Genomic DNA, 11,682 nt, shown 5'->3' with positions numbered 1-11,682 from the left:
TCACATGTCGTATCATAATCATATCATACCGTAAACACTTCGTGGTCATATCGTTCCCTAACTTATCATAGTCTTAACCTTCTTATATCTATCATAGTTATATTGTTATAGGAACGTGTCCTGACGCTATTGTTCTATCAATCTATCATAATCTTATTTCTTTCTACCCATAACCTAACCATATTCTTTTATCAATCGATAGTGACCCTATCGTTTTTATCAATCTCTCATATCCATAGTACTTCATTACGTAACCTAACTTTAACATTTCATAAACATATCTTACACTTATCATTACATAACGTTTAGTGCATCCTTCTCGTATCCTATCTCAAACATATCATTGAACACATCATACCGTAAGTATTATCATACACTTCACATATTATAACATATACATATCACAAGCATATCGATCCATAAACAATTCACACATATCAATATATATGACACATGCAAAACCACGGGACACGTGTCAACATCAAATAAATTATGCTGATAGTAAGGTCACTTATCTGATTAGCTTAGACGGATGTCACGAAATTATCCGTAATGAAAGTTTGATTCTGTCCATTGAAATCCAAGTCAACCTATGTGAGCCAGTGACATGTTTCTTTAATTTACATTCGTCCATGTGTTATACTTCATGCGAACGTTAGAGTCTTTGTATGAGGTAAGTCTGGAAATATATATGTGTGTTATAGTATTATTTTTATACGAACCATTTAATACCCTTCAGCATTTTTTCATATATTCTGTTTTGATGTTTAATATCCTTTAACATTTCTGAGATATTTTCTTTTAGTTTATAATGTTTCCATTTTTTTTTCTTCATTTTAATTATATTCATAATCTTCGGGTCTCTTACCGTTAAATCTTCCTTTTAATTATATTTATAATCTTCCATATCTCATTCTCATTCACAATCTTCCCTCTCTGTCTTTTCTTGTTTTTTCTTAATCTTTTTCCCTCCGTCTTTCTTTTAATTATATTCACAATTTTAATCTATTTTTTCTGTTTGTTTTAAGGAAGCACGGGTAAGTGTTTGACTAGCATTAGCATGGTCCCATTCTTCTACTCTTTCCCGGGAGTCGAGGACTATTCATAGCTATTACCTTGACACCAAAGAAGAGTTCGACCCAATGCTTTATTTTTGTCCTAGTTGATCCCGATCCGACATTAAAAGTACATTGATTTTTCTCCTATAACGGACTGCATATTTGATTTGATTACATCCATAAATTTTCTTCCCTATGAGTTCGAGTCTCAATACCAATGCTAGTTTTTACTATTCAATTTTTTAATAATTCAATTTTAGAAATTTTTTAAATTTATTCCAATTTTAGAATTAATTATTAAATTATGGATTGAAAAAACTAATACTCTTCTTAAATTTTAAAATTAACCAATAATAATTATAAAAATGTTTTTTAATAATTTAAGCGTATTATATTAATAGTTTTTATTCGAAAAAAATGAAAAGTATACATAAAATAAAAATGTTTTTTTTTTAAATGACACAGATGGGAACAGTGAATGAAATAGACGGGGAAATAGGTATGGAGAAACTTTTCCGTCGTCGTCTTGTGGACATCTCTAGTTACAACGGACGGGATATATTTAGTTTAAATTTTTATTTTATTCCACGATTTAAATTTATTTATAGGAAAATAAAATAAAGTTTTGTTTTTTTTTTTTAATAAAATAATAATAATAGAAAAGAAATTAGGTGAGGCAGCATTCAATTTCTATCCGAACTCTTCAACCGACTTATCAAGATAATTGCATTTTGTGGGGTCCATAAAGCAAATTTTCAAAACAACCGAGGCGAAAATCTAATTATGAAAATTCAAGGGGCTTTTTCACAAAAATGTTTTTGTTTTAAATACTCCACCAGAAGGAAAGGAGAAGTAAGAGATTCAGAAGGTTTGTTGCTGTTGATGCGAAGATTCAACGTCGTCGTTTTGGTCTGTTAAAACCCACTCTCGTCTTCCCCACCTCTGCCACAGACGTCTCTCTCTCTCTCTCTCTCTCTCTCTTCTTCATCGACTGCAATCATGGTGGAATCGGTGGAGTTACCGAGTCGACTCGGAATTCTTCCCTTCAGAAACAAGGTTCTGTTACCAGGCGCCATTATTCGGATTCGATGCACTTCTTCCAGCAGGTACGTGTCAAGAAATACTAGTGATTACAGCTCTGTTTTCTTCTTCTTCTTCCTGTTCACCGGTAATTTGACTTTAATGCAAAATCATGCTGTTTTTCTTGAGCGTCAAGGAAATTCTGATTAACTTGATTTTGTTCTGAGTGATTTTGACTTTTTTTTTTTTCTTCGGTAATTTGGAGCTTGTAGCTTTGGATCATCACTTAACTCGCCTGATCGTGGTATTCGGACTTTTTTTTTTGTTGTTGTTGAAATTATATAGCTGAATTTGTGTGTAACTTGAATTTTGTTCTTTTTTTTGGCGATAGAGGGAGGCCAATTTTTTTTTAGCTTTTTCGTCTGTACGGCGTCTTGTGGGAGATTTTTGGTTGTGTTTGACTTCTGTCTTTATGTTTTGATAATCAGTTTTCAGTTCATGTTGGAACTCATTTCAAACTTTTCGGATTTTTGAAATGTTTTTTCACACGAAAATCTAATATTCTTGTTCCTAATTGCAATTTGCATTTGTTGTGAGATTGTGCACAGTTTATGGACGTTGACAAAAGGTTGACGTGTAAAATGTTTTACTATGGACGCAGTGTGAAACTGGTGGAGCAAGAGTTGTGGCAGCGAGAAGAGAAGGGATTGATTGGTATTCTTCCAGTTCGAGATGATGCTGACGCCTCAGCGATAGGTCCTGTGTTATCTCAAGGTAGTTAGCTTGCTGCTTATTTTATAATCAATTAAGGGTTAAGCAGCTGCATTTTGATTGGATGTTTTATTGTACGAAGAAGTTTTGTTGGTGTGATGTATGTTTGTAATGTTGGTTATGGGACGAGGAAAAAAACAATTTAACTGTTTCAGAAAAACAAAAATAATGGTTAGGTGTGGGAAGTGATTCTGGAGATCGTAGCTCGAGGGTTCAATCTGGTACCTCTGACTCGCAAAGGGTAGATGGGAAAAATCATCAGGAAGTTATTCAATGGCATTCAAGGTATGATGTCTATTTGTATTTTGTCATTCCATAATCTAGTCGTTTCTGTTTATCCAACCATAAGATAGCAGAAGTACCTATGAAGTTTTTTCTCGACCTTTTCTCATTGTAATCGATATCTTTCTCCATATAACTCAACATACAATTTTTTCGTTATGTTTGTATAATGTTACAAAATGCAAGATGGGGTAATAGTTGAGAGGCTGGTTGTCTGGAATCCTTTTTGTCAGGGGTGTTGCCGCTCGTGCCTTGCAACTTTCTAGAGGAGTGGAGAAACCGAGTGGAAGAGTGACATATACAGTTGTGCTAGAAGGTTTATGTAGATTTACTGTCCAGGAACTTAGCACCAGGGGAACATATTATACTGCACGAATATCACATTCAGAAATGACAAAGGAAGGTTGGTGGTTGATTGCGTTCTTATATTTCATAAATTGGTGAAAGGATATGATTTTTTTGGAAGTGGTTTTCTGTACAGACTTTTTGAGTTCGTTGATTAAACAAATAGGTTGCCTTTTCAACTCATCTGCTGACCTTGTTAGTTGCTTCTTTATTTATCATCTTACTTAGAGATGGAGCAAGTGGAGCAAGACCCTGAATTTGTTTCATTATCTCGACAATTCAAAGCTACTGCAATGGAGCTTATATCGGTTCTTGAACAGGTATCCAGTGATGCTATCTCTTTTATTTTATTACATGGTTATTACCTTTATTCAGGGTGTTGAAAGATGGCATGTGTTTCATGAAAGCAAGATAAAATCATTAACTTTGTGGCCAATTCAAGTGCATGGAGACAAGATTAATGCTAGAGTTCTTTCCAACAAGACTACTGCTAAATTTTTTGTTGGAAAAATCCAATTGGTTATTATTCCTAGAATTGGTTCGGCAAACGATTTGCTTTTGTTAGAGGTGATGAACTTATTGGAAGGTGTTTCTTTCTCTTCTCAAAACAATAAATGGAAGGCAGTTTCAGGGGTTGTTTTTCTTTTTTAACTCTTTAGTGAATGTAAATTCTATTTTCTCCAAAGTTAACAAGGTGTGGTTAAATGCTTTTTGTAAATCAAGATGTCCAGGGAAAGCTTATGTTTTAGTTTGGTTGGTACGCTGGGTGGTTTATATATTGCAAATAGGTTATAAAAGAAATGCCATCCCATAAGTCTACCTTTCATTCTGTCATTTTGTTTTATGGCGTAGTAAAGTCGAGAATTTTAGTGTTCTTACAGCAGCAAATGTTGGGCCCACACTTTCAGGATCCTTAGTGTTTCTTGGGTTTTCAATAAACGGTTAATGGGTAACAGTTTTAGTTTCAGTTACTTTGGGGGGGTACTTTTTGTAATGTGGGTTTAAATCTGTTTTCTGTTGGGGAATTCTTATAACTTCACTTGAAGGAAGATATTTGTTGCTGGTCCTCAATGATAATGGAAAATTTCGTTTCTTTATCAACGGAGATTTTACTTTTCTAGACTACATTAATTCTTTTCTCTTTTAAAATCAAGTCCATTCAATTTTTCACCACTTCTGTTATTACTATGTACATCTAAGTCAACCTTTGGAACAGTAATTCACACCTTTTTCCGCTTCTAGAAACAAAAAACTGGAGGAAGGATTAAGGTTCTTTTGGAGACAGTTCCAGTTCATAAACTGGCTGATATATTTGTCGCCAGCTTTGAGATGAGTTTTGAAGAGCAATTATCTATGCTGGATTCAGTTGACTTAAGAGTAAGGCTTTCAAAAGCAATGGAGTTAGTTGACAGGCATTTGCAGGCAAGTCTTTTATCAAAGAGTCAATAATAGTGAACGTCACTTCAATATTCCCTTTTCTTATTGTAAAGTCATGTTGTTATTACTTGCAACAGTCAATACGTGTAGCTGAGAAGATTACGCAAAAAGTAGAAGGACAGTTGTCAAAATCACAGAAAGAATTCCTTTTGCGCCAGCAGGTTAGCTTTCACACAGCAATTATAATAGTTTTTTTTCACCCTGTAGTCAGACAGTAGGAACATCACTTATGTCCAAGATTTTTGTTATTTTATGGTGTGACTGAGTTTGTATTCATTATCACTAAATGATGAAAGCATGGGCATCGGTTTGGATGCTTGGATGCTTAATCAATGGTGTCATGCCTAATGGCATGTGATTTTACGTAATTGTGAAAATCCATACATATGGTGAATTCCATTTTGGCTGTTAACCTGCTATTTTAGCTATTAATGCATATAGTTTTACGTTATTTACAACCAAATATGTTGAGTTCTATTGTGTGATTCAAATATTTGATGCATATCGCTTTTACGTAAGGAACAACTCACAATCTTTCTAATAATTGGGTACCCTTAACAATTTTAGCTGATTTTATTACTTTATTGAAATTGCTATGTTCAACTTAAATATAAATTGATTGTGGTACTGATTGCGTGTTTGATCCAATATTATGTCATTCTCAAGTGAGCTAATTACTGCGGTTATTGTTGAGAATAATTTCAAAATTGTGAGATATCTAATGTTATAGAAAAGTGCCTCTGACAGAGGTCAGGTTTCCACTTTCACCATGTAGGTTGTTTAATCTGGTGACTGGTTTTGCTGGTTCATCGTGACTATCATTTTAGACCACCCGACCCTTGTCATTTATTGTATGATGTGCAGATGAGGGCCATAAAGGAGGAGCTTGGTGATGATCACGATGAAGATGATTTGGTTGCCCTGGAAAGAAAGATGCAAAGTGCTGAAATGCCTGCCAATATCTGGAAGCATGCCCAGAGGGAGCTGAGGTATGACTTTCTGAAAAGACATAGTATAGGTTTTGTTTTCGTGCAGCTAAAGTTTTGATTTGTTCTCATAGTTAGCACTTGCAAAACACAGGGAAAAAAGATAGTGAAATAATTCTTCTTTGTGTTTGTTTTTATTGTTGATATGGTGGTTATATCTAATCTTGTGGTGGGAAATGTAGTATGATGCTTGGTTTTACAGCCCCATAAGCACAGATGATTAACGAACTTTTTCTGAAATTACAGCTTTGAATATTGTTATCTGATATGATACGTGTTGTCCTAAAGATTATATTGACATGTACTTTAGGAAGTAGATTTGTGTTGCTATACACTATCAAACATGCACAACCAATCTTAATAGCTTGCTAGAAGCATTAATGGTTTACAGGAAATTATTGATGACATTAGCACATTTTTTATTTGGATGTACCGTATCATGGCTGGCTAATTATCCTAGCTACATTGTGAATCTCTGATCAGATGAGATTTTTATATATTAGCTAATTTTACACCTCTATTTGTATAATCTTCACAGGAGCCTTAAAAAGATGCAACCTCAACAACCGGGATATAACAGCTTGCGAGTTTACCTTGAGCTTCTTGCTGACCTTCCATGGAAAAAGGCTACTGAAGAACATGAATTAGACTTGAAAGCTGCCAAGGAACGTCTTGATAGTGACCACTATGGTTTGGTCAAGGTCAAGCAACGAATTATTGAATATCTTGCTGTTCGGAAGGTAACTTATCATCAAATATTTTTTTCAACGCTCAGTATTTTCACATTTGAGTTTAAACTCGGTATTATTTGACTCCATCCAACATGATCAGCTTAAGCCAGATGCAAGAGGGCCTGTGCTGTGCTTTGTTGGGCCACCAGGTGTGGGAAAGACATCTTTGGCATCATCTATTGCTGCTGCTCTGGGCAGAAAATTTGTACGCATATCCCTGGGTGGTGTTAAAGATGAGGCTGACATTAGAGGACATAGGAGGACCTACATTGGAAGCATGCCAGGGCGTCTTATTGATGGACTGAAGGTAGCCTTCCCCTCGCCTCCTATTGGTCCAAATTTAATTGCTCTTTCAGAATACTATTATCTAAAGCTTCAGCGTTTGTTTGCAGCAGGTTCTTGGTAGATTAAACTATTGTTTTGTTGATAATTGTCTTTAGTGTTTGATGCTTCTTATCCAATCCATTTTTATTTATTATCATTTTTCCTTTTCACCTTATGAAACTTTAGACTTGGGTGTTTTTCCTTTCAAGAAGGTTAAGGTGCTTATCAATGGTAAGAATCCTTTGAGAGTTGCGGTTAGGAAGGAATAGGAAAACTTGTTCTTGTTATTGCTCTCATCTAAATGCAGATTATGGGTGACTTGGTTTGATGCTTTATCTACCCTTGAAATTTCTTCTTTAACATTTTACAGAGAGTAGCTGTTTGCAACCCAGTCATGCTATTAGATGAGATTGACAAGACAGGCTCTGATGTGCGAGGCGATCCAGCTTCAGCTCTACTGGAGGTTCTTGACCCTGAACAGAACAAGAAGTTCAATGATCAGTATCCTAATCTAATGGTTTTTATTAACTTATTTGTACACTGCACTCGTATTGGTTATAGAGCGTGCTATGATGTTTAGATTCTGTATGTTTTTATGAAGGCAAGAATGAAGGTGAGGAAGATTATTTAAAAGGTTTTAAACAGATCAAAACATTAGTGTCCTTGGAAATGTCTCTCTCGAGGCATTAAGTTTTGCTCTTCTGTTTGTGAAATTTGTTTTTGTAAATGAATAGAAAGAAATAGAAGGTGCTTAAGGAACCAAATAATGTTTGAATGTCTAGGTTTCATGGTTGGAAAGAAATATGATACTTACTGAGGATGAGGTTGGAAAGGACGAGTGAGCTGCGGTAATGATGCCTCTGTAGGTTTAGCTTTTTTTCTTTTTGCTGTTTTGAGGTAGGGGTTTTGCTGGTTAAGCGTAATTGGTGTGTATACTGTTTCCATACATGAGTTGCCTCTAAGTTTTCTACATATTTAATGCTTAGTGTTGTTGAAATTCTAAAACTGCTTTTTTATCCTTAAGGTACTCGAAGTGATTCCTTAACTAATGATCAATAGTTATTTGAATGTCCCATTTGACCTTTCAAATGTCGTATTTGTGGCCACTGCTAACAGAATGCAGCCCATACCTCCTCCTCTTTTAGATAGGATGGAAGTCATTGAGCTGCCTGGATACACACCAGAGGAAAAACTTAAGATTGCAATGCACCATTTGATTCCTCGAGTTTTGGAACAACATGGACTAAGCGCTGAATTTCTTCAAATTCCAGAGGTAGTTAACTCTTAATATAATGATGATTACAATTAATTGTTCTATCTTTACAAACCTGAAGAAGTTTCAAGAGTCTATTGATCATCTTCTGCTCGCTCTTTTCTTGTTATTCCTACCTTGTACTGTAATTCTCCTTACTCTGGTTCCTACATACATCCTGAATCGAGTTTCTGCCCTCCCACATAATAGCCTTGTGTAATTACCATGCCCATTATTCAATATTTACCCTTTCCTTCTTCTTGCACAAGTTCATATTTATGATCAGGGGCCTGTTGCAATAGTATGAATTCTTTAAGCACCTATTTACTGCAACTAAAAACATTCTACAGAACCGTTGTCTTTGCTGTCTCATAATTCCTGTTTCTGGGTGTATTTCCAGTTCCAATTTTACTGCTTTACAGGATTTCTTTCTCTTCATCTCAAGGCTAGGTCTGCATGTGATGCCGTATGATTATGAGAAATTCATGATTTTTACCATTCATGGTCCGATCGTTTGGAGATTTCCAAGATATTTGTAACAATTGGGGGGCATTTTTGTAGCTTTATGTCTTATCTGCTCTTATTTTATTTGGGTAATTTCTGTTTTTTATTTTCTTATTTTTTGGTTTTTCTCTCTTCAGCCGGGCTGTTTGGATTCTCTCCTGCACTATTTTCTTCATCAATGAAAATATCTGTTTTCCTTTAAAAATCAATAAATATTAAATAATAATAATTCTCCTAGGCTTGTTTGTTTCACGTGATCCTACAGCATTTAATGTGTAACTGTCTGTGTCTTCATCTCAAAAGTGGGTTTCTTTTTATCTATGGAAATGCATCATCAAGGCCGTGTTGTTTCATAGCTGTTATATAATTTAGTTACTCTTATTATATATGAAAACAATTTATACGTACCTGTTATTTGTGAAAGGCTATGGTTAAACTTGTTATTCAAAGATACACTAGAGAGGCTGGTGTACGAAACCTTGAAAGAAATTTGGCTGCCTTGGCTCGTGCTGCTGCTGTTAGAGTTGTGGAAAGAGATCAAACTGCCCCGTTGAATAAAGATGTGCATCAGGTTTCTTCTCCTCTGTTGGAAAACAGACTTTCTGATGGAGCTGAAGTAGATATGGAGGTCATCCCAATCGGAGCGGATCATGAGATGCCAAACCCATTGAGGATGGCCTCTCCATTGGTTGTTGATGAGGCTATGCTTGAAAAAGTGCTTGGGGTAATAGTTCCTGTGCCCTTCTTGCTAATGTTGTTAATGTGTGCCAATTACTTGAAACTGTTACTGGAGTTTGTAATTGTGCTGTGTACAGTTTTTTTCTGCTTCACTAATATACATGCTAGTTTATTATCAATTAGTTAATGAATCTTTCTACCCTAAGTTAGATATTCAATTCAAAGTCTATTGCTGCCGAGCTAAATGAATAGTTCTTGATCTTTGAGCGACTATGTGACCGATGTCCTATATGTGGGTGAGCATATCTTTATCGGTTTGTTGGCATATAATTGAGCTACCGAAATAGAAAGCTTTTCTAATTCTTTCTTCTTCTCAGTTGGAATTTCCAGAAAGCATCTTCCACATATTGTTAATTCTTGTTACTGTACTGCAGCCTCCTAGGTTTGACGACAGAGAAGCAGCCGAGCGGGTTATATCACCTGGGATATCGGTTGGATTGGTTTGGACTGCCTTTGGGGGAGAGGTTCAGTTCGTGGAGGCTACAGTAATGTCTGGAAAGGGAGAATTACATCTCACTGGCCAGCTCGGTGACGTCATTAAAGAATCAGCTCAGATAGCCCTTACCTGGGTGGGTATCTTATTCATCTTGATACTTGCGTGCTTTCATAAATATAATTTTATCGCTTCAAATGAATGAAACCTCTCTTCGCCATTGCATAATTACAGGTACGAGCGAGGGCAACAGATCTGAAACTGGCAGCAGCTTGTGAATCTAATCTTTTGGAGGGTCGTGATATTCATATACATTTTCCCGCTGGTGCGGTGCCTAAGGATGGGCCTTCAGCTGGTGTGACTCTTGTAACAGCTCTGGTCTCACTGTTTGGTAAGAAAAGAGTTAGGGCTGATACTGCAATGACAGGAGAGATGACTCTGAGGGGTCTTGTTCTACCTGTTGGTGGCATCAAGGACAAGGTATATCATCTCATATCTCATATTTTATTATAGATTTAGTCTTTGAAATCTGGATACAAAATTAAAAGTTTAGCTTCAATTAAAAGTTCTTCGTTAGACATAAAATCAAAATTTATGATGTTTAGAACGTTCAAATTTTTTACGGTCCTATTAGACGCATAATTGAGAGTTTAGAATCTTATTATATACTTTTGAAAACCGAAGAATCAAATAGACACAAACTTCAAAGTTCAGGGTCTAAACATGTAATTTAACCGTGTTTATATAATAGGAAGCATTCATGTTAACGCAAGCGAGATATTTTGCAGATATTAGCTGCACATCGTTATGGGATAAAGAGGGTTATTCTCCCAGAGAGAAATTTGAAAGATTTAGCGGAAGTTCCTTCAGCCGTGCTTGCTAGTTTGGAGGTAAGAAGATTAAAGATGCTTTCTCTGATCTGATTAGTATCAAGATTTGCAATGTTTTTGACTTGTTTTCTTCACAATTTAGATATTACTAGCTAAGCGGATGGAAGACGTCCTGGAACAGGCTTTTGAAGGTGGGTGTCCATGGAGGCTACACCCCAAGTTATGACAAGCACACATGGCATGATTATCGTCTAGAACCCGTCATCGAATATTAGCACATTGCTGTGTCCATCGGATAAAAACGCTATCGATTTGGTCGGAGCTGGCTCTGCCTAATCAAGTTCTGCTCATTATTCTTGTGCAAGAAGGAAGTCACCCAATTTGCTGCAGAAAGTTTCAATTGGTATGCATAAAAATGGTATGTGATGTTCTTTCATCTTTCATCTTTCATCGAGTCTACGCTCATCATCGTCAACTGCGGTTCTTCCTTCTCGTGATTATTTTCCCTGTAATTATGAAAATAATTCTGTATTTATATATAAACAAAACATATTTAGTCTTTTTAAGTGTAACTGTTTTTAACTATCACAGGTTTGGGGCTGTTCTGAAAGAAAGGAAGGGTATACTGATGTATAAACACTAGTCTAACTGAATACTGCTTGTTCTTTTCACCTATTTTATTTCATATGTAATCAACTTTTTACTTCACTAATTTCTCTACTTCTTTGTCATTATCGCTCTATTTCTCTACTTTGTCATTATCGCTTTATTGGATCATTTAGGAAGGAATTCCCTGATAACTGAGATTTCGAGTAAGTGTTTACATAATCCTCTTCTGTCTGAAAAAATGATTCATTGAGATAATGAGGCACAATCGATGTCGACACATCTGAGATCACCAAATGTTTAGGAGTTTCGCTATTCAATCATTTTCCTTCTTCTTGTCGTAACCATCTTCTGTTTGTTTCTTG

General features: G+C 35.7%; 1 protein-coding gene across 2 annotated transcripts; it reads left to right on the top strand.

The window, feature by feature from the left end:
- The first annotated feature begins 1,889 nt into the window (after window positions 1-1,889).
- Window positions 1,890-11,419, top strand: LOC111809969 (lon protease homolog 2, peroxisomal). Of its 2 annotated transcripts, XR_002817342.2 has the most exons (18): window positions 1,890-2,164; window positions 2,740-2,852; window positions 3,026-3,134; window positions 3,365-3,534; window positions 3,705-3,796; window positions 4,719-4,898; window positions 4,991-5,074; window positions 5,778-5,902; window positions 6,438-6,639; window positions 6,731-6,937; window positions 7,325-7,455; window positions 8,014-8,227; window positions 9,135-9,434; window positions 9,823-10,017; window positions 10,116-10,361; window positions 10,670-10,771; window positions 10,854-11,129; window positions 11,303-11,419. XR_002817342.2 is itself a non-coding variant. In XM_023696473.2 (17 exons), the coding sequence occupies exons 1-17, from the start codon at window positions 2,058-2,060 to the stop codon at window positions 10,935-10,937; spliced, it is 2,661 nt and encodes an 886-aa protein (XP_023552241.1). In that variant the 5' UTR covers window positions 1,890-2,057; the 3' UTR covers window positions 10,938-11,419. The 2 variants fall into 2 exon arrangements, 1 of the variants encoding a protein (XP_023552241.1); XM_023696473.2 differs by having other exon boundaries at window positions 10,854-11,419.
- Window positions 11,420-11,682: the final 263 nt, after the last annotated feature.

This window comes from Cucurbita pepo, chromosome 14 (genome assembly GCF_057944985.1).
Source record: "Cucurbita pepo subsp. pepo isolate OVF chromosome 14, ASM5794498v1, whole genome shotgun sequence".
Taxonomy (NCBI): Eukaryota; Viridiplantae; Streptophyta; class Magnoliopsida; order Cucurbitales; family Cucurbitaceae; genus Cucurbita; species Cucurbita pepo.
This window is presented reverse-complemented; position numbering and strand designations above follow the sequence as displayed.

Excerpts from the sequence above, each read along its gene's own strand:
- LOC111809969 (XM_023696473.2), top strand. The coding sequence starts at position 2,058 with ATGGTGGAATCGGTGGAGTTACCGAGTCGACTCGGAATTCTTCCCTTC. Across the intron at positions 6,938-7,324 it reads GTCTTATTGATGGACTGAAG|AGAGTAGCTGTTTGCAACCC; the intron begins GTAGCCTTCCCC and ends AACATTTTACAG. Across the intron at positions 7,456-8,013 it reads AACAAGAAGTTCAATGATCA|TTATTTGAATGTCCCATTTG; the intron begins GTATCCTAATCT and ends AATGATCAATAG.